Genomic DNA, 23909 nt, shown 5'->3' with positions numbered 1-23909 from the left:
AACACAAGCGGCCACTCATAGCTCACAGCCATGCCTTTGAGGAGTGCCATCAGGGCACCAGGGCAGAGCGAGTCTTCCTGCCTTAGCCTTGCTAAGGTGCCAAGCAAGTAGAGCACCGAGAAGCCAGTCTGGGACACATGAGGAAGCTGGGCTTGAGGTCTGCTCTAGTATCTATTGAAAATTCTCAGTTGTTAGGAAGACACCATAACACAAGGCAAGAAATAAGATGGAATCCCTACATAGCAAAAGAACAGACAACAGGGGTCCAATTAAGACTTAGCAAGTGAAGAAATCAAAGAATATTGAAAGATACTCAACTAAAGGAAATCCTGCTTAAAGAAAAAAAGTTATTCAATAATGCTTAATCATCAAAAAATACCAATGAGACAAAGAATATAAACAAAGGGAAATTCTACAGCTGAAAAGGAGCTTCAATAAATTATTTTACCACAGGGCTCAAGAGCAGATATGAACCAATATAAGAATGAGTAAACTTGCTGGGCGGTGGTGGTGCACACCTGTAATCCCAGCACTCTGGGAGGCAGAGGCAGGTGGATTTCTGAGTTCGAGGCCAGCCTGGTCTACAGAGTGAGTTCCAGGACAGCCAGGACTATACAGAGAAACCATGTCTTGAAAAAACCAAACCAAACCAAACTAAACCAAACCAAACCAAAAAGAACGAGTGAACTTGAAGCTATCAAAACATATACACATTCTAAAGGACAGAGAGAAAAATAAAAAGTGAACACAGGCTCATAGGAATATGGTACACTGTTAAGCACATTAAAGGTGATAGTAGAGACTAGAAAAATGGTCCAAAGTATGATGGCTAATAATTTCCCAAGTTTGGTGAGAGATACTGACATAGTCAAAGAATGAAACAATTCTAAGTATGGCAAACTGCTATGTCACAAAGGACCCATATCCAGATATACAAGTCAAATACTGAATGCCAAAGATAAAAAGATTCTTCTCAGCAGAATCAGTGCATTTATAACAGGATATACTCAATGGTAAAAAACAAACAAACAAAAAAAACAAACAAACAAAGCAAGGCCAAAACAAACTGCCAACTAAAATCATAGCCAGCAAAATTATCTTCCAAAAATGGAGAAAATAATTCCCAGAACAAACAACAAAAACAAAACTATTGCTCAATAGGTATCAGCTCTGTCTCCTAAGGAATAATCAAATTATTTAGGTTTATAACGAGAGGTCTTAGATATCAAGATGAGAGGAAGTAATTACTTAGTTATAAAGTCTATTAGAATTTTCCTCTTAACTAAGGTAATTTGGCTAAAATGTACATAATGGTATGATTAGGTATGTGGTATAAAAAATGTAATATATTTGACAAAAGCCTAACAAGTGAGAAAGATGGAGGAAAATTCTATGAAAGCCAAAACCTTAGATCTTGAGAATGAAGAGAACTGGAAATTATAAATAAGAATACTATAAATAAAGATTTATTACTTGCTCTCCTTCATTAAGTTCTTCTAAAAAACATAAGATTATGAAAAATAATTATATTATTAAGTTGCTAGGTTTTTAACATATTATTCATATAAATAACATTTAACAGGCTGAAAGGAATTATATGAGAAACATTTTTTTATCTTACTAAAATTAAGACTACAAATCAGAAGTATGTTCTGATAAATACTATAATAATCATTAAAGTAATATAATTTGAAAGCATAAAAAATCAATAACAAAAGTATAATGCATTAGTAAATATTTACTTAATATAAAATAAAGAAGGCTAGAGAAATGAACAGGCATGTAACAAAAAAGAAAAAGTAAAATAACACACGCATTTTCATCTCACTTATAGCAGTGTTATCTGGAAGGCAGAGATGACCAGACTATACTTAACAAATCCCCAGCTGAGATTTAACCATGCTCAGTAAGGAGGCATACTTATGATTCAGAGACAAGAACAACTTGAAAATACAGATGGATGCTCCTTGACTCCTAACGGAACAAGGATCCCATTCAAAAATGGAAAATATCTTAAATTGGAAATGTATTTGCTACACCACCCTACTGAACATCCTGATTCAGCAACACAGCTTAGAGGCTGAAGTTCCTCCTTGTGACTGTGTGGCTGACTGGCACTGTGGTTCACGGCTGCTCGCATGGGGAGTGCTGAACCCACATATCAGTAGCTCAGGAGAAGATCATAGATCAAACTTTGAGGCATTATTTCCACTGAACACAAACTGCTTTCAGAAGTAGATCCATAAGTTTGTTAAAGAACAGAAACACATCCTGTCAACAGTGGCCAAAAGAAGCTATACTGGCTAGACTAATAAAGATACTAATATAGAACATGAAGAGAAATACACTGGCCAAACCTCTTGCATTACAAAGGAGCTTCATATATTTTGACAAAACCTGTATTTCATTGGGGCCAAAGCAAAGTACACAGACTTTGTCCTGATGAATGTAGTCAGTACAGTACCTCCAGTGCTAATGGGATATCGCCTCAGAAGTCTGACTTAAAGTTTGATTCTTCTTTCTCTTCCGCACACGACTCAGAGCAAAGAGAAGTGAATCGAAAACAATAGGCTGAGACATGAGGTAATCCTCACATAGGCTGGGAAGTGGACAGAAAACCAACTTGGAGTAGGCATGGACAAGAGGAAATGCAGGCCCTTGAACATCTGACAAGGATGTCGCTGGAGGCTGTGCACTGCCTGCCTGTAAGACAGAAGGATGAAGACTCCACAGCAGCTTCCTTCACCTTACTTAGAGTTTCATTCTGTGGCAAGAGAGAAAATGACACTGGAGCTAGCAGATTCTATGGCTCATGGCTGATTTTAGGGGTCCTTTAGGTTTGAAAGGTGAGTTCAGAGGACCTCCAGTATTATGCAAGCCCAGGCTTAGGGAATATGTGTGGTGGTGGGACAGCCTTGGAACCACTGGACCATTGTGTCATGAGCTGTGAAAATGCAGGATGTAAAGAATAGGTCTGTTTACACCTTGTTTTCTACTTAATTTAGAAACACTTGGGGCTAACTGTCAATTGAATACAGTTCCTCATATCATCTTGTACTATTTTTGGAAGTCCTAGTAGAAGAAGGCAAAGAACAGGAGCAGAGTAGAACTAAGCATGAAACTGTGGGACGGTTCCTGCATAAAGTGCCTTAAAGTGAGAGGACTCTATGAATGTATGCTGTGTCACTGGCTAATACTTTAGAAATTTGCCCTAACTTTAGTCTTACTTGCAAAGAGATCTTTCTATTGCATATGGAATTACCTTTAAAAACCCATTAAACTTTAACAATCTGTTTAAATTCAGATTTGTCACAGGGATGATCTCAGTCAAGCACTTAAAAACTAAATGTCTGGCAGATGCACAATATAGAATAAGATCCTGAATGCAACCCAGAAACAAACTAAATGCCATCAGCCCACATATTCCATGTTTCAGGGTTAGAGAGGCAATGGGTTGACTTAGGAAACTGCATTCTGTCCAACCGACAGTCTCTTCAGTCTCCACTGGGAGCCACATCTTTCACTTTCTTACTAAACCCATTTGCAAAATGCAAAAAGAGCACTCCAGGAAACTACAGTGTTTAAATGTTGGCTGCTTTTCCAAGAATGTCTATGGATAGGAGGAGGCTGCTTCATTTCATACAAGAGGCTGCAGAGCAACGTTAAGGAGGATGCAAGTGGGTCCAGCAATATTGTTTTACCTTGCTTATGTTGTGACAATGATAACTGTCATACATGACATTTGAGGTCTGCTTTACAGGCTTGTAGGTTCCAGCAAGCTGGCTAACAAGGAAAGAAAATAAAATGTAGTAAACAAAAGTCTTGTCTTTCAGAAGCGGTCAGAAGTCTCCTTTAAGGATAAGAAACCCCAGATGAAGGTGTTGAATGGATTGACTTGGTACACAGGGGGCACATATGGCAGCTCGGATTCCAGCTGGGAACAGGGGCCACAGACAGACCTCATGACTTCTTCATGCAAATATAAACAGCAAATGAGGAAAGACAGGATTAGTAATCCTTGTTAAGAAAGTCTCATCTGTGGCTACGGTATATAGATCAGCGTGAGAACACATGTTTGCCATATACACGGATCTGAGCTCCAATCTCAGCAATAGTTTGTTTGCTTTCAAAGGTGATTTGTGCCATAGATAAATGCCTTTTTCCTTTCTCCAGATTTCCAGAGATGAAAGGACCATAACTCTTTCCCCATTATCATTTTCACTTTGCTTTTGGAAGAAGGGTGACTGCTTGGAATGAAGAGACTGGCAAGATAGATCATATACTCATCGACAAAGATCAGTGCAAGAGCATGGAACTTCATGAAACAAGATGCCATGGTGCTTTGATAAGGTACCATGTTTGATAAGGAACACCAAGGCGCTCTTTTTCTATCCTGGGTAGCTGATAAGCTTTGGTTCTAGACAGGCTATGTTTCAAGGAAGATGTAGGCAGAACAATAATTGTCCAAACTTTAATTCCTAGAACCTGTGAATATGCTAGGCTGCATGATGAAGACAAACTAAAGATGGAGTTAGAGTTGCTACTTGGCTGACACTGAAATGAGGACATTTTCCCATAAAAGTGGAAGTGAGAAATCAAGAGAAAACCCGAGAAATGTGGCAACCAGAGGAGGATTTGGCCCAAAGACCCTGGCTCTGAAGATGGAGACAGGGCCCAGAAATGAAATCAAATCAGTGGCCAGAAGCTGGAAAAGGGACAGTGACTGGCTGAACTCTGATGTCAGACCAGTGATTGTGCTGATTATTTTTCTGTAGAACTTTAAATTGTTTTCGAAGCACCTACACATGTGGTGTTCAGTAACAGAAATAGAGAACCTACTTTCATCAGGAATGGCACTAATAATGGTGGCATCTAATACTTTCTGAGTGCATATGAGGTGCATGGCACTACGAACCCGGATTTACATGCAGTTCCTTAACTATCGAAGGTTAACATTATATTGACTCTTAACTTAAAACTCTATTTTGTGTTTTGGATTGACTTTGTGGGTATTGCAGAGATTTACTTATAGAAGCAACAAATTTGCTTGTAGCTCCTAGATCTACCTTTAATGTTTTTGACTCTGTTGCTTCCAGTCTATGAGATAGTAGGGAACCTCAATTGAACTGAGGCTTAGCATTAGTTCCCGAAGAAGAAGTACTAGGATTCATTTCTGGGAGTGGGCATGAGGCTCAGATGAGGTAGCACTAGTGTTCTACACAGCAAGGGGTGAAACTGCTGGGAAACCTTTGGCCATTCTTTTCTGAAGAGAAATTTACCATCACTGCATCATTCGGAAACATTTGAAGATCCAATGCTTCCCCATCCATTGATAACAAGATAAACAGTGACAAATGCTGTAGCTTTTACAGATAACCTAGTCTCCCAGAAATATACCATCCCTCAAACTGTGTGTACATGTGTGTGTGTGTGTAGTTTTGAGATTACCCAGGAATATGATCACATATGAAGCTTAAGGAAGGAGAAAGTTTAAAATGTAATATTTAGTTCATAAAGAGAAAACCAAGGGATTAAAGTCTTAAGTTCTGACATCAATAAAGTATTTTTTGCAGTTAGAACAAAATTAGGATCAATGGATGGAAATTACAAAGTGATAGATTCTAGGTTAATATGGAGACACAGCTGAGAATAGATGTCTTCCAAAAAGAGTGGAGCTGTCCCAGAGACCTGTTGCTTCTACTTGTAAAAATATGAATGCAGAGACCTAGATAACCATGGATGAAGGGCTTGCTGCGAACCTGGGAGCTAGCTTTGTTAGCCTCAGAAATCCCTTCAGTCAGCTCTTCATTTTTTACTAGTTCCAAACATGGCTTCCATCTCCAAAATGAGCACCTCTATGAGGTAGAATTCTCACAGTTCAAGGCACTTCTGGAAAGCTTTCACTTTTACTTTATGACATGAATGAAGATGTGAAATGCTCAGCTCTATTTATACACTGAGGATCAAAGGTACCTAATGCAGTTTTATGACTCACCATGCTTGCCCTATTTGTAATTTCTGTCTTCTGCCCAAGGGATATTTACTAGCACATGCTTCTCCAGTTCCAAATGAACAACCACAAAGGCCAGATTTTTGTGGTGTAAACTCAGAAGCCAGTGATGCCAGGTGCTATTTGGGCCATCTGGGCAGTTTTGTCAGAGTGGCCCTGGTTGTTTTAGATGGCTGTAACCATATGCACTTAGTGATAAAGGTTTTGTTTTGTTTGTTTTTAAGAGGTGGTTAGTTATGACTTCCCACATCAGAATCAGGAGATTCTTGGGGTTTATTAAATCTACTAAAAAGGCTATGATTGTGATGGAGGAGCTCTCAGAAATCTGATTTCAGAAAACTATCTTCATACTTCTTTTGCATGAATGACTGGGAAACATTGGTCTCAGGGATGTCTGATGTAGTTCTATCAATTTCCTATAGAACTGGTTTTGTATAAAATCTAGTTTGAATCATATGAAAGTGAAGGCTTTTCTTTTTTCTTTCTTTCTTTCTTTTTTTTTTTTTTTTTGGTTTTTTTCAAGACAGGGTTTCTCTGTGTAGACCTGGCTGTCCTGGAACTCACTCTGTAGACCAGGCTGGCCTCTAACTCAGAAATCTGCCTGTCTCTGCCTCCCAAGTGCTAGGATTAAAGGTGTGCGCCACCACTGCCCGGCTGAAAGTGAAGGTTTAAGGAGAGAGGTCAGGTTTGGCTTATGACAGGAAAGAAAAACAGTTGGGAGTCAGGGAAAAATGAGAGTTAAACTGTAGTAACTATGGTTCTATTCTATGTATTAAACATCCTACTACTAGAAGGCATGTACATTAAAGAACAGACATTTATGCCTGTTTCAATTTCCTAGAACCACAGAACCATGACACACAGTAGATACTAAGTATCTGCTGAATGAATGAACGAATGAATGAGTGAATGGAAGGCAGAGGCAGAGGCAGAGGCAGAGGGACAGGATGTCCTCACTCAGTTTTCTTTCAGTAAAGTTTATCTGTAGATCTTAGACAGGCAAGGACACTCATTTCTCTTTGGGGTATAGCCTTGCTGAAGGGCTCTTAATGACTCAGAAGTGGTGGCTCTGTGAGGACTTATCAAACCATTTCTTTCTGCTATATGCCAAATAAAGTAAAGCTATTTAAAAATAAAACTGAAGAAGCCAGATGCCGCCTTTGTGTCACCAGAACAGGGGCAGAGACACTTCCTTCTTCTAACACAACTCTTGGGAGGACATAAATACATGTCTACTCTCAGCCTGCAAGCAGCCACTCACATGCATAAGCAGGAGACAGGAGGCCCAAATCCAAGGCTGCTTTGTGACTTCCCTTGCCTGGAGACCCATTGGAAGAACACCAAGAAGCTCCCTTGTTCTTTCTTATACTCTACAGAAGGTGGGACAGAGAACAGCATCCTGCCTGGGGAGGACTGACTGCTGACTGCTAGGACTGGTCTGTACGCAATCCTTCACAGGGTCAGATATGCCATGGAAGGCAGAGGAAGCACAGTAGGGGTTTGTTCATCTTTCACACTGGCCGCCTCTTTACTGAAGAGTTTTTCTTCTTTAAGACATTCCCTTTACCTGTGTATCTGCAGGCCATATCTAGCACAACTGTATAGAACATTCACAGGGAAAAAACAGATTTTCTTATATTGACCCTCTTCTCTACATTTTCCAGGTAAGAAGAGTTTTCTTTTAAGTTACATAAAACAACAGCAGCAGCAAGAGCAAGAACTGCCTTCAGTGCCTTCATTAACCACTCTCCACAAAATAATTAGATCGTGAAAGCAGTGTCTTTGTGGTTTAGGAAACAAAACAATTGTAAATACAGAGAACATAGCTACTAAATGTAAGATACTGAAGCCCGTGGCTGCTGTCTTGTCTCTGATCAGCTTGGATGCTCTGTTCCAACAGTGCAGGGAAGCAATGTGAGCCACAGAGTAATCCTGCGATGACACAGGCACTATCATTATTAGCTGATCACAACCCGGGGCATTAATGAAATACCAAGTGTCTCTTCCCCTGGGGGCCTCATTACTCTCCAATAACCATACTTCTTAGTTTAACCTATTTCTGAAAAGGTTTTTGGGAAGAGAGAGAGAAAAAAAGAGAGGGGGTGGAGAGGGAGGGAGAGAGGGAAGGAGGGAGGGAGTGCTGGGTGGAATCAGAGAGCATGCTAGATAACAGCATAAAAGGTTTGGGTCGGCGTCCACTCAGGACTTGACCATCTGTGGTGGCCTGTGTTTCACCCATGTACACTGTCCATTTGGTGGCAAGTGTATGTGGCTTGATGCAGCACCAGGACCGAGGGCTCTCTAGAGAGAAAAATTCTGCCTCAGCACTAGATTCTGACTTGAAATTATTTTTGAAATTTTGTATTCGAGAGCCAAACTTTTGGGAGAGGACAAACCAATGTGGATAAATCCCATACTTTTAACATACTAGATTGTCTCACTGACTTCATCACATTAATTTTTCTTTCCAAATGCCTTTTGGAATTCTCACTGGTTTATTTGAAAGAAATCTAGCATAGTAACTGTCAATAAGCCAGGTGTTATTTCAGTCTTTCCCAGTCTCATGAAGACCCACCTACGAATGAAAACGGCTTCTGAGGGCTCGGGTTTGAAAGAGTCATTTTATATAATTTTACCTCACATGGCTGTGTTAAGAATGGAGTAGAATAAAAGATCATTGATACCTAGATAATATTTTTTCACTGACAAGGTGTCAACGTTCTGTATAATGACAGGGCATTATATTTTTTATGGTTTTTTAAACTTCTACCCTGACTGGGAATCTTTCTTATTTCCAGACCTAGATACTTAACATTTCACCTACATGTGAGATAAGTACTTTCCTGCTTCAACTTCTGGTATGCTCCCAATTTCCTGAGTTTTTCCTCATGTCTCAGCAGCTCTTTTTAATCTCATGATTAGCAGATTCATTTAAGCAAGACTATACATAGGCATCGTTGTCAGGTGTATGGGGTAACTGTCAGTCCAGTTTTATAGTCAATGAGCTATCCCTCTCTCCCCACATTGTGCAGCACTAGGAATTGAACAGAAGGCTAAGCAAGGCTGTATTAGAAAGCAATATCCTCAGCTCTATTTTATGACAGGGCCTTACTAAGTTGACTAGGCTGGCCTTAAACTTGTGATCCTTCTGCCCCGGCTTCCCAGGTGGCTGAGATGTACTGGCCTATGCCAAGAGGCCTGGCTATGGGTGCATTTCCCCCCAATACTTATCACTTTAGAAGGCATACAAGCAGAAAAAGGGATGGATTCCAAGTAAAATCCCTAAAAATAGGCTTTGGAAGTAGATCTGAAGCTGGGAAAGGTGTCTGTAAGACAGGGGAAGAGAAGGGACTATCGGGGAGTGGGGGGGGGGGGCTAGAAAAGGGGAAATCATTTGAAATGTAAATAAATTATATCGAATAAAAAAAAAGATGTTAACCAGGTTGACAATTCAAGGCAGTGTCTCCAATACACTTGGCTGGGGTTGATACACTGACCCACTGGGCCAGGTCCTTTGGGTCCTCCCTGAGGGCTTCCAGAGGTAGCTCCTATTTAGCTGCGCTGAAATACTGGGCAGAATGCACAGGCTAGCATCCAATCTTTGGAAGACATCTTGGTGGCCAGTTGGAAAGCTGTATGTATATCAGCTCTTTTAAGGTTTTAAGCTCTCCAGCCTGCCTTTCCACCCCAGTCCCCCCTCTTCTTGGTTTCTTTGGTTCTGGATTCTTCTCTTCAGTCTAGAAAAATATTTATGTTTTGTCCATCTTAAAAACCATTTCCTTAGTAATGATGCAATTTTCAAAAACTTTTAAGAATCTCCCTCCCCCCCCACCCCCCGGATCTGTGCATGGTGGGGTTGGGGTATGCACATGTGAATGCAGACGCCTAGAAAAGCCAGTGGTATTTGATCTCCTGGAACTGGATGGTTGTCAGTGTCCTGAAGTGGGTGTTGGGAACTTAACTCACTGTTAAGAGAAGTATGTTAGAGAAGTATGTGCTTTCAAATGCTGAGCCGTATCTCCAAATGTCATGAAAGTTGCCTGCAGTTTCAGTCTTTAGCTCTCTTTCCTCTGCCCAGAGCTGACCTATGCTGTGCTAGTGCAGACAGGTGACTGTTCCCTAGAGAAGCAAGCGCTCTGCGGCTCTTACCTGGTCCAATCTGCATGGCTTTCTTGAGACCTGATCCTTTGAAGAGCTTCTTTCTACCTCTTGCTCCATCTGTCTATTCACAAGCACAGAACTAAGGATTTCTACACAGTCTGCTACTTCCTTGTGGATGCTACTATAATGGTTTACTTTATGGCCATAGTTATGTCCCTGTAGCTGATTTTCAGTTCACTCTTCAGCTGTGAGGATGAGCTAGTTAACTTGTTTGATCTATCCCAGAAAGGCTCAGTTTATCATGTGACAGATAAAATTATCACATACTACAAAGCTTTCCTTAACACCCCTAAACACCCCTCTACCACCACAAGCACTGCCCTACTGCTTACCCAGCTGAACAATCTGGGGTCATTTTAGCCTTTTGATCTTCTTCACATCAAACTGGTACCTAAGTCTAATGGCTGACATCCTTAGGGCTAAAGTCCATACATGGATGGCTCTTTAAGGCCACAGCAACTTCTGCCCCTAAGCGTTAGCTCTCAGAGTCCTCCATGGTTATTATTTTCTGTATATCTCATATCTCAGAAATAAACGAGAAAATCCATTTTCTGATCAGATCATTTCATCCACATGTTCACATTTGACATCTCTTTCATTCTATTTCTACCTGCAAAAAAAAAATCCTATTGATTCTTAAGATTTTGGCTTAAATATCTACTCATATTGAAAATATAATTAAAACCAAATAGTAAGAAATATAGATTTTGAAAACCAAATAGTTAGAAATACAGCGGTCTTCTAGGGAGAGGTTCTGTCTTTAGAATTCTCATTTCCTCAGGACAGCCCTTCCTTCCTGCCACTGAGCACGCACTTTACCTGTCTGAGTGCTCCCCAGCCAGGTCTTAGAGTTTACAGCATAGTGCTTACTTTTTTATGTGTCTCTGGTATAACATTTATAAGGAGTTCATTAATTAATCCACATATAAAATGAAAACTCCTTTTAGCTATTCTTTAAGAACTTCTGCTTGCCTAGTGTGAGTGAAGTTCTTGACTCAATTCCTACTAAATAAATAGAAAGGAAGCTATTGACTTCAGGCAGTCTCAGCAGAACTCTCGGGCGGGGCTATGGCTGAGTGACAGAGCACTTGCCTACCATGTGTGAGGCCACAGGTTCAAAAAGTTTTTCAAGTATTACATTAGATAACAGAATTCTATGGTCATAAAATGTGTAAAATCATGTTTTTCCCATCTCTTAAGAATACAACTCCTGGGCATATATCCAGAGGATTTCCCAGCATGCAATAAGGACACATGTTCCACTATGTTCCTAGCAGCCTTATTTATAATAGCCAGAAGCTGGAAAGAACCCAGATGTCTCTCAATGGAGCAATGGATACAGAAAATGTGGTATATTTACACAATGGAATACTACTCAGCAATTAAAAACAATGAATTCATGAAATTCTTAGGCAAATGGTTGGATCTGGAAAATATCATCCTAAGTGAGGTAACCCATTCACAAAAGAACACACATGGAATGTAGTCACTGATAAGTGGATATTAGTCCAGAAGCTCTGAATACCCAAGTATCAAATGATTCCCAAGAAAAAGGAAAGAGAGGGCCTGGAAAGGCTTGATGCAGCAATGTAGGGGATTACCAGGACAGAGAAGTGGGAGGGGATTGATTGGGGAATGGGCAGATGGAAGAGGGCTTAGGGAACTTATGGGGAGGGGAGAACCAGGAAAGGGGAAATCATTTGGAATGTAAACAAAGAATATAGAAAAGAAAAAAAAACAAAACAACAACAAAAGAATATACTTAGGCAATTAATACATAATACTTTTCATCAGTGATAGTAATGCAGCAGAGATAATTTTGCAGACTAAAAATCTTACTAAATGGTTATGATAGACAGAAAACACACCCCTTGTGCTAACACAATTATTGCAAGAGGACTTGGTGTGAATTTGTTGTACAGTAGAGGGGATTGTGAAGACTAATAATCAAAGATGCATCACAGACACTTATCCAGGGACATGAAGTACAAAGATCAAGAAGAAGGAATTAGAGTAAATAGTTTTTCTTTTTAAACAATGCATCCCAAGCAACAACAACAGAGAAATTATCAAGGGACTACTTCTCCTGAGAATGACAGGTCCCCAAAGCACAGTATGGGGACAGGTGGCACCTACTTACCTAAGTCGGAGAGTGGCTCTGTGGCGAGCCATAATCAGAGCTCTACTCCCTCAGCTGCTGGGTTTATTAAGCTCAAATTAGTTCAAGCTATTAAGAGGCTCAGGTCTGCTCATAGGAGCCACACATAAACCACTGTCAGTCCAGCTCCTGTGCCAAAGTTCCCTTGCTGGCAGGAGCCCAGACCCTATGGCATATGAAGACACCAATGCATTAGAAAACTAGTTGTGTTTCTGACTGTTTCAGACACTTCAGAATAATTTTCTTTAAAAATTATTTTGTTTCCCTTTTTAAGAAGGACCAAAGCACCCATACTTAATTCACAGACCACATGAAGCTCAGAGGAAGGAAGACCAAAGTATGGGTGCTTTGGTCCTTTTTAGAAAGGGGAACAAAATACTCACAGTAGCAAATACAGAGACAAAGTGTGGAGCATAGACTTAATGAAAGGCCATCCAGAGACTGTCCTACCTGGGGATCCAGCCCATATACAGTCAGCAAACCTATTACAGTCATCACTATTGCTGATGCCAAAAAGTGCTTGCTGACAGGAGCCTGATATAGCTGTCTCCTGAGAGGCTCTGCCAGAGCCTTACAAATACAGAGGTGGATGCTTGCACCCAACCATTGGACTGAACACAGGGTCCCCAATGGGGTCCCCAATAGAGGAGTTAGAGAAAGGATTGAAGTAGCTGAATGGGTTTGCAACCTCACAGGAAGAACAGTATCAACCAACCAGACCCCCCTAGAGCTCCCAGGGACTAAACCGTCAACCAAAGAGTACACATGGAGGGACCCATGGCTCCCACTGCATATGTAGCAGAAGATGCCTTGTTGGACATCAATAGGAGGAGAGGCCCTTAGTCCTGTGAAGGCTTGATGCCCCAGTGTAGGGGAATTGGAGGGTGGAGGAACAGGGGAGGGGGGGAAAGGGATATGGGGTTGGGGGAAGATCAGGAAAAGAGATAGTATTTAAAATGTAAATAAAGAAAATATCCAATGAAAAAATAAAAACAACTATTATTTTAAACATGTGAATGTTTTCCTTGCATGCATGTCTGTATACTACATGTGTGCCTGGTATCTGTGGAAGCCAGAAGCGGGCACGGGTCCCTTGGAACTGGAGATTCAGAGGCTGTGACTTACCCTAAAGGTGCTAAGAATTGACCCTGGAAGAGCAGCCAGTGTTCTCAACTACTGAGATAACTCTTCGTCCTCAGCGCACCATCTTCTTGATGAAAAATGTAGTTTAAAGGAGGGTCCATATTTTAAAGAGGTTGAGAGATATCCGCATGCTTCGCCCCTCACAGTGGCTGACCCTGCTGACGTGGACACTCTCTCTAGATGACCACCATATGTCTAACTATTTGGGGAACCAACAGTAAGGGTGGGAGGAGACTTTCCCAGGCAAACTCCGCAGGCTTCTACTTTTGTTTCTTGTCAAATCTACAAATAAGGACAAAATCTACCCAGAGCTCCTGGTCACACCGAATACACAGAAAACATACAGCCTAAAGAAGACGGAAGACTAGAGAAGGTCCTTTCTTCATTTCTATCCAATTCAAAACCTTTACTATAAGGTATAAAAATGTTACATTAAGTTTTTTTGGGGGGGGTGATTTCCCCCCTCCTTGGTTGTTTACTCTCTATTTTTCTTTTCTTTCTTTCTCTTTTAAATTTTCTATATTCTTTGTTTACATTCCAAATGCTTTCCCCTTTCCTGTTTCCCCCCTCCCCATATGTACCATAAGTCCTCTTCTCTCCACCCCAATCACCCCCTCCCATTTCTCTGTCCTGGTACTCCCCTACAATGCTGGATCAAGTCTTTCCATGACCAGGGCCCTCTCCTAGCTACTTCTTGGGAATCATTTGATATGCTAACTGTGTCTTGAGTATTCCGAGCTTCTGGGCTAATTAATATCCACATATCAGGGATTGCATTCCATGTGTATTCTTTTGTGATTGGGTTACTTCACTTAGGATGATATTTTCCAGTTCCAACCATTTGCCTAAAAATTTCATGAATTCATTGATTTTAATTGCTGAGTAGTATTCCATTGTGTAAATATACCACATTTTCTGTATCCATTCCTCCATTGAGTGACATCTGGGTTCTTTCCAGCTTCTGGCTATTATAAATAAGGCTGCTATGAACATAATGGAGCATGTGTCCTTATTGCATGCCGGGGAATCCTCTGGGTATATGCCCAGGAGTGGAATAGAAGAGTCCTCCAGAAGTGTCATGCCCAGTTTTCTGAGGAATCGCCAGACTGATTTCCAGAGTGGATGTACCATCTTGCAATCCCACCAGCAGTAGAGGAGTGTTCCTCTTTCTCTGCATCCTTGCCAACACCTTCTGTCTCCTGAGTTTTTAACCTTAGCCATTCTGACTGGTGTGAGGTGAAATCTCAGGGTTGTTTTGATTTGCATTTCCCTAATGACTAATGATGTTGAACATTTCTTAAGGTGCTTCTCAGCCACTTGAAATTCTTCAGATGAAAATTCTTTGTTTAGCTCTGTACCCCATTTTTTTAATAGGGTTATTTGGTTCTCTGGGGTCTAACTTCTTGAGTTCTTTGTATATATTGGATATTAGCCCTCTGTTGGATATAGGGTTGGTGAGGATCTTTTTCCAATTTGTTGGTTGCTATTTTGTCCTTTTGACCGTGTCATTTGCCTTACAGAAACTTTGTAATTTTATGAGGTCCCATTTGTCAATTCTTGATCTTAGAGCATAAGCTATTAGTGTTCTGTTCAGGAACTTTTCCCCTGTGCCCATATCCTCAAGGGTCTTCTCCAGTTTCTTTTCTATTAGTTTCAGTGTGTCTGGTTTTATGTGGAGGTCCTTGATCCACTTGGAGTTGAGCTTAGTACAAGGAGACAAGGATGGATCAATTCACATTCTTCTGCATGCTGACTTCCAGTTGAACCAGCACCATTTGTTGAAAAGGCTATCTTTTTTCCACTGGATGTTTTCCACTCCTTTGTTGAAGATCAAGTGACCATAGGTGTGTGGGTTCATTTTTCAGTCTTCAATCTTATTCCATTGGTCCACTTGCCTGTCACTGTACCATTACCATGTAGTTTTTAACACTATTGCTCTGTAGTATTGCTTGAGGTCTGGAATACTGATTCCCCCAGAAGTTCTTTTACTGTTGAGAATAGTTTTAGCTATCCTGGGTTTTTTGTTATTCCAGATGAATTTGAGAATTGCTCTTTCTAATTCTATGAAGAACTGAGTTGGGATTTTGATGGGGATTGCGTTGAATTTGTAGATTGCTTATGGCAAGATGGCCATTTTAACTATATTAATCCTGCCAATCCTCAAGCATGGAAGATTTTTCCATTTTCTGAGGTCTTCGATTTCCTTCTTTGATTTGCTTGAGTTGATTTTATAACCAGCCACTTTGCTGAAGTTGTTTATCAGCTGTAGGAGTTCTCTGGTGGAGTTTTTTGGAAGAAAGGGGGGACACCCTGGAGCAGGGAAGAAAGCATCCAGACAAGACCTGCAGCGCCACACTCAGAGGCTGTTTTCCTTTAGCCTGGATCATGCTGAGCCAAACTTGAAGTTCTCAACAGGGTGGAGCATGGCCATTGCATTGGGGCCTGCACAGTAATAGAGCAAGTGAAAACAAGGGTCTCCGTCAGGTTGGTGTCTGCTGCATTTGTAGGATGGAGCAGGCAGGTTGCCGACTGAGGAGGTATGCTGTTGCCACAGCGAGACTGAGCCTGAGCCTCTGCATCCTGTCCGGCTGCACAGAGGAAGGCAGCAGGAAGAACATGTCTGTGGAGATGCTGGGTCTTGGACTTCCCGAAGCTCAGGTGTCACTGTGTGTCTTTTCTCTCTAGGGCTCTGAGCCTTGACACACACCTACAAGTCATTGCTTGGGAGCAATGTGGGGCCTAACACACTTTAATACACTTGTCTTATATACACTGAAAGGCTCAGAAGTGCGGCTCGGAAATATGAATCATATTTTTCCACAGAGTGCACAGGTTCTCTGGTGATGCAGATACAGGCACATTTAAGATAACAAAGCCTCCTACAAACTGACAGGCTGCAGGATAACTTCTTGGGTCAGATTTTGTATCTTGTTATCTGCATCTAGCGACACAGTCATGAGCAGGCACAGCATCCACTCCCCAGTCATCTGTGTGAGGGGCGTGAGGGGCTGGAGCCCATGAAAACCCCGCTCCCTATCTCTAGCCTTAAGTGCTCTGGCAGATCACATCAATATTTCCCTGGAACTCTGACTGTTGCAGTCTTCAAGGAGACTGAAGATAGGGAGAAAGACTGGTGAGAAGTTAAAGGGAAAACTCTTTGAAGAGCCAGCAGTGGGAATAAAGTAATGTTCCCTTGCATTTTAAAATGTCTTGTGCTATTGAAAGAAATTATCCATTATCTTGAAGTGTGCACTTGACTGAGTCTGTACTTACAGAAACATTTGGAGAATTTTAAAACATCTTTTTCTTAAAAGAAAGAAAGAAAGAAAGAAAGAAAACAGGAGGCTAAGAAATAACACAGTAGACAAGTGTGGTATTGCAGTGTTTGGTTTTAGACAGAAGATGTTAAAGAAAAGTTCACATATGGTGAAAGTAATGCTGATTTCCAAGCTCTGAACATTACCAGATAAAAACAACTCATCTATAAACACTGTAGGAGACAAATATTACTACCTTTAATACCTACTATAATAACAATACTGCCTTTAATACTACCTTTATAATATTACTGCCTTCAATCCCTAGCTGTCTGCTAGACACACAGTCTGTCTTTTCTAGGAAACAAACATGATTCTCAATACACGTTCAGATGTGGGCGATAAGGAATGACCCAAGAATTAATTAACTCAATAAAGACTGAAGTAAATAAAGGAGAAATTAGCCTATCAAAAGAAAAGAAACACGATTAAATTAGGTTCCAGAAGACCCATGAGGAACTCATAAAAGGAACAATATGCACTTACCTGCTTTTTATTCTTTCATGATTTAATTTCTAATTTTATTCACTACTATCTGATAATTGCATGAAACACTTATTCTAACCACGGGCAATTTAAACTATTTTAATTTTTATTTCAAGGCCATGAGACAAAGGAACCTATTTATTGCTTAAGGGGATTTTTTTAAACAAAAATTAAACCTTAATCTTTCATGTTTTAAAGCCAAGACTATTTAAAATCATTTATAATAATGCTGTAGGGAGACTTTTTCTCAGTATGCAAAATTGAAAAGATAAATTTACAATTATGAAAAAAATTAATAGTTTGGGGATTAAATTGTCCCATTCCTTTGTAGATGAATTTGTCTGGAACTTACGAGACATATTTAAACACAGGGTAAATTCAAGCCCTGTGTAGAAGTGAGAAGATGAGGCTTCATGTATTTTACAGTATGACTATTCATGGTATAGACAGTGAACTCAATGGACCACCATTTTAAAATATGAGTAATAGCACTAGCCCTGGGATGGCATCTGACACTTTATCTTATGAGTTCATCCTGAAGAAGAACAGAGACAGGAAGGTTACTAATGTTACTAACCGCATTTCCACATCTCTGAAAAAGTCTCTGGTGGAAGTTAGGGACTTTTACTTAAATTAGGGACATTTACTTTTATTTAAATAAAAAAATCTTTAGTTTCATAGGAAAAATAATCAAAAAGTTAGTTTTAAATAGTTTTTTGCTACCATACTTAAAGGTTCTAATGAAGTCCTCTTAACTACTCTGAAGAGCATTTTTTTGCAGGGAAAACCCCTTTCAGTGTTCCTTAGGCAGCATTATCTACTGAAGGGCAGCATGCCGCTTCAGGAAGACAGAGAAGGAAGGACTCATTGCTAATGGGACATTTTGACCCCAGTAGGAGGAAGGCAAAAACATCTTCAAATACATTTTCTCTTTGGCTATAAGAAAATGGGATGTTTTCAAATAAATAAACCTCCCTTCCACCACAGGCCATCTTCCTAGGCTGAACACCCTCTGTATTAAGAAGGCTCAAAAAAATTTTTATGCATGTGCCACCAAAGCCGGACATGGTGGCGCATGCATTAAATCCAATACATAGGAGAGAGGCAGGCTGATCTTTGTGAGTTCCAGGCCAGCCAGTATACAGTGAGACCCTGTCTTAAAAACCCCAAAATACAAAATAAAAAAAAATCATGTTTTTCAAAATTTTGGAATGGTATTATAGTTGTATACTGTCTCCTATAGACTCATTTGTTGGGAGGATATCCCTTATCTAATGGCATAATTTTGCAAACTTATAGCTTCTGGTGTTGGGTCCTACCTAAAGGAATTAAGTCACTGGGGCATGTTGTTAGAAGTTATCTTGCCCTGTCAGTTCCTGTAATCTGTCTTTACTTCCTGCTGCCATTAGACAAATAGCCTTCTCAGCTACACCCAGTGTCAGTGAAGTGCCTCATGATAGGCTCAGAGACAGTACCCGATGACTGGACTGAACCCACTGAATACCAGGCAAGACAGGTTATGCCAGGCATTCATTCTGTCAGTGACGGACAGAAACACAACCGGCTACGGATCTAGTAACATGGGCCTGTTTTCTTTTCTTCCTTCCCTTTTTCTTTCTTTTTTTGAGACAGTGTTTCACTGTTTTCTCTGGCTCTCCTAGAACCTATTGTGTAGCCCAGGCTGGTCTCAGAGAGATGAAACATATAGAGACCTGGTCACCTCTGCCTGAAATGCTGGGGTTAAAGGGTGAGACACCACACCTAGTTAAGCCCCACTGCTTTCTCTCCCCTCCCCTCTCATCCCGGGAGTAGCACTGCCCTTGCTAACTACCACTCTAAGTTCCTCCCTCCCGCACTGCATCTGTCCTTTTCTGAAGACTACATGGTTTCTTTCACTTCATTCAGGCTTTGGCACAAATGCCACCTCTGATAGAGGACGCACTTCCTTTAGATCCTTCACTGTTTCCCTTATTCTGTTTTATCATTATCAGCAGCCTTATGTCATTTAAATTAATATTTCTTATTTTCTGAGGTTTCCTGAAAGACCTAAAGACTCCTAGGTATTATGTATTTCTGGTTTAATTTGCCATTCTACCACAAAGGCATTGCTACCATTATAATATACCTTATAGTATATATAAAATATATATATCAAATATACCAAATTTTAATATTTTCACATGTAATTTATTTTAAGGAAATCACTGTTGTTTTTATAAGGGAGAAACTAGTAACGTTAAAGTTTTATGTGATCCTTGAAATTGACTGTCAGCTTAACAAGATCTAGAACCACCTAGGAGACAAACCTTTAGCTGTGTCTGTAAGAATATTTTCAGAGATGTTTAACTGAGGAGAGATCTACCTTGAATGTGGGTTATACCATCCTGTGATCGGGAGGGGCTACTAAATAAGAAGAAGACCAGGGCTGAGCTCCAGCACTTATCCTGTGCTTCAGACTGTAGATATGATGTGACCAGCAGTCTCAAGGTCCTGCAGCTACCACTTCCCAATCATGATACACTTGTACCCTTGAACTGTAAGCAAATAAAACTTCATCTGCTTAAGTTGTTTTTGCCAGAATAAGAAAAGTAATTAGTATAGGGTCACTAAAAGATTTATTAAACCTATAAGTTCATTTCTTGAAAATATTGTCAGATTTGACTTTTCAGTCTCCATGAAGACTGAGATGGCCAGAGGGATCTCCACCTTCCTCACACCTGCCAGGAAGGAGGCACTGCTGCCAGTGCCCTTCTCTGTCTGCTCCTAGTTATCATCGCGCCACGGTTAGCCCTTACACCGAGCACGATGGCATGATCAACCAGGCCACACCCTCCTCGCTGCCTGTGTGAGGGAGTGGAGCATGCCTAATGTGTCCCACCGCTTCTGGGCCCAAGTCTGGAATGGCTGAAGAACTTGTGTATTCTCCTGCTGACGAAAAACCCCTTCCCTGTTGCCCCCCAATAAAAATATGCAAGCCAATCCCCCCAAAAGTTGATTTTTCATGTATATCATTTATTTCAAAAAGTAAAGCCTACATAGAGTAATGGTGTATTTTTAAAATCTTGAAAGAATTAAATCACGGTGCCTATGGGCTGTTGTCTAGAGATTTTAGCACATTAGGGATAAATTCAGGAGAGTCTTATAAAGATTGCTTGGGTTTTTCTTTCTAGATAAATAATGTTTTATAAAGATCCAAGGGCTGGTTTTCCCTTCAGTTCACAGGTCTAAGGAGCATGTTTCATTGCTTCCTGAAGTCAGACTTCTTGAGGAAGCTGGTAGGAATGCACTATAGCTTCCATTTCCTATTTTTCCATAAGAAAACCTTGCACAATTACACTAAAGTTCTGTCACCAGTTAGCCAATCATCTGGATACAGGTGAGTTTCAAAGTTAGAAGCAAGATTGTCCAAGCACACTCCCTCATGGGCTACAGAGAAGGAGCAACCAGAAAATTCAGAGAAGGAAGCCAGTGAAACATTCTGGTTTTTTATTTTTTTAAAAAAATAAAGAAAAAAATTCATGGTAAGTGTGCAACCATATTAGGTCTTTCTTGTACAAAAAAAGAAAATGTTTCTAACCCTTGACTAAGGCCAACAAAATTTCTAAGGAAAAAAAGATCCAATTACATAACCCAGAATGTGACCATAAAGAATGCACAATGTCCTTTTCTACGACATGAGTTTTAAACTCAAAGATACAGGATAGAGTTGTCGTGAAAGTCAATACTAAAGGGATCAAAGTTTGAGAACCAGTAGAACATTCTTAAACGTTTTTCCCCTTTAAGAGAACAGGACACAGAAGTGGAGCGTGAGCCCGAGGGTTGCTGTAGTAATTACCTACATATCAGAAGAAAGGAAGGAAACATATACAACAATAAAGAGACTGGGAAGTTCTTCACTGAAAACTTGTCTCATTTTACCCTTGGAAAAGAAAACACATCCATTCAATTTTTTTCCTTAAGAAAGTAGAAACTATAATAAGGCAGAGACGCTGTTCAGGTTTCCTGACTCTGTCCTGGCAAACACCAACCTAACTTCCTCCCCTCGGGTGCGCGCAAGACTTGCATGCATACTTGTGCCATGTGGTGGACGAGGAAAGCCTCCCACTCACCGGGACTTGTGAGGGCTCCCAGGGCACTGCTTGTGCTAGAGAGAGGGTTTGCATTGGTGCTGGTGGCTGAGGTTTGAGCAGCGGCTGCAGCAGCGGCCAGCGTCGCCAGATTCTGTAATTGTAAAGCATTCATGCCTGCAGAGGAATGAGAAAAGGGATATTAGCCACAGCCCAAATTTCCAGTTTCTAAAATGAAATTGAGTACACACACACACACACACACACACACACACACAGTTTAAACCCTTGCACTTGAATATGTGATTTGCTCATCAGAACCAACTCAGGGATAGGTCTAACTATGTCTGGAATAGAAACTGGGTTTGGTTTCTCTAAGGATACCTCCTCTTTGTGTTAATAAGGTCATCTTCTATTACTAAAGATGAAGTACTAAGAAGGTGCCTGCACTATCCAGTACTTCTACACAGAGAGCTGAATGGGGCATCCTGACAGAGCCTAACAGCTTGGGGCTGTCTTTTCTCCGGGTTGTAGAGGTGATTATGGAAGTTAAGAGAGGATTCTGTACAGACCTGCCAGGGAAATGGGGCCTTAGCTGTCACGAGAACAGTGTGATGTGGGCACAGGTGGTTGAGGACACGTGCTGGGTAAACTTCACATTCCCTAATCATACAGGTGCACAGATATCACCATGGAATTAGTTCACGGCTTAAATGTTCCTGCTCTGCAATTCAGCTGACACGGGTTCTAATCTTGACTCTTATTTTTCTAGATCTGTAGATGTAGGCAAATGACTTAGCCTCTTCCTTTCTGGTGGCCAGGCTAACTGTATGTACCTGAATGCAGGGAGTTAAACAAACAAATAAGATGAATGCAAATTACTCTTGCAGGATCCAAGTAAGTACTCTGAATGTTAGTGATTACAGTTGTCTTCAGATTTATCTTATTATCTGCACAGTAGGAACTCATTATGGGAGGAGCAGAAACTGGCACTGCCTTAAATCACTTTAGCTGTATTTACATTGATGCCTGAGATCCATCCTCAGGACTACATGACAGAAGGAGAGAACTACCTCCTGCAAACCGGCTCTGATCTACACATGCATGTGGTCGTAGACAGACATATTTGCGCTCTCTCTCTCTCTCCTTTCTAACACACAAACAACACAAACACATACATTATACCTAAAGTCAATATATTTTTAATCACAATGACCTTCTGATTAGTAAAAGTTAAGAAACAAAAACCAAAATGCAGACCCTGTGTAAGGGTAAGGACAGGCCACAAGGCCGTGGGCCATGGCTGGAGACCAGGCTCCATCCTGCTGCTTCTGCTGCTTCTCAGCATCGTTTCTCCCCCCCCCCCCGCCCCCCACTCCTGTTTCTCAATCCATAGGTTCTCTAAACACCTCGGGTATTTCCGTCACGACTCTCTTCACAGTAAGCAAGTAATGAGGTTCTTATATGTAAGAGCTGAAGAGCTCTATAGAGAAAGAGTTGGAGTCAAGTAATCAGCTTAACTTCACCATCTTAGGACTCCAATCCAGATACTCAATAACTATTTCTAGAACACACTTGATCTGTTTAAGAAGAGCGGCCTGGTAATGGTCCATTTGTGCTGGGGGAAAAGAGATAGATTTTTTCCTAACAACGTTCCTAAACAGACTGCTAGGCAGCAGTGTATAGGTGACTAAGAGCATAAAGGGCCTGGCTGCTGAGCTCTAGGAACAACACTGTTTCTATGTGCTCCTTTGTCTGCCCTCCTGATTTGAAAAGAAGCTCGTGAGGGTTTTGCTGTGAAATAAGTTCTCATTATGCCACAAATCGTACCCTGCCTTCCTTAAGGAGCCATTGGACTTGCTGGATTGTGGTAGAGATCAGAACAACCTCCCACTTCTTTGGTGGCACTGCACAGAAGCAGGATATGGAATCTGTGAACTCTGGTGATCAGATGTGCTTGGGAGTAAGGCTCTGTCTCTCTGATAATGGTCGAATAGTGGCATATTGTTAGAAACACTGGGTAGTAAGTAGCACTGGGCTAACTTTGCAGTCTCACTTTAGCAGAGTGCAAGTAGAGAAATGGGAGCTGCCTGGCTTTAGTGTGACCCATTCAGGCCAAATAAGGCTGCACTTAACACACTCCATACTCAAGTGTGACAAGAACCCAGAAGTGAGCGATCTTGCAAAGAGTGAGGCCTCCTGCATAGACCCATCTGTCCCTTTTTATGACTGACAGTCCCTCTAATGTTCTAACGATGTGAACTAGATGACCACAGTACATCACCAACAGAGAGTTGGGCTATAGAGGACTTAGCACTGAAATTATACCATGCATTTAATAGCAATCAGTAACAGACCATTCTTACAGGCACAGGCCTGTTTCTCTGACTCTCCCAGAGGGGAAGCACAGCACTGGGCTCGGTTTCTCTATCAACTGGTCTACAGCCTGAGCACAGCCTGAGCACAGCCTTCTGAGCCATGGCCACTATGTTCCGCTTCACTGCTTCACTGTGACCACAACTCAGGTGCACCTAACACCTCCACTTTCAGTGTGTTTCTGTAAGCTT

The 23909-nt window shown here is 41.0% G+C and overlaps 1 protein-coding gene across 13 annotated transcripts in view; it reads right to left on the bottom strand.

Moving 5' to 3' along the window:
• Celf2 (CUGBP Elav-like family member 2) overlaps window positions 1-23909 on the bottom strand; it is a 513597-nt gene that overhangs the window by 21937 nt on the left and 467751 nt on the right. For all 13 annotated transcript variants that reach the window (XM_052157034.1, XM_052157033.1, XM_052157039.1 and 10 more), the window contains one exon: window positions 21385-21519. In XM_052157034.1, coding sequence (XP_052012994.1) covers window positions 21385-21519 — 135 coding nt within the window. The remainder of the gene's footprint in view (window positions 1-21384; window positions 21520-23909) is intronic.

This window comes from Apodemus sylvaticus, chromosome 14 (genome assembly GCF_947179515.1).
Source record: "Apodemus sylvaticus chromosome 14, mApoSyl1.1, whole genome shotgun sequence".
In the NCBI taxonomy this organism is placed as follows: Eukaryota; Metazoa; Chordata; class Mammalia; order Rodentia; family Muridae; genus Apodemus; species Apodemus sylvaticus.
The sequence above is the reverse complement of the archived record's forward strand: the minus strand, read 5'-3'. Positions and strand labels throughout refer to the sequence as shown.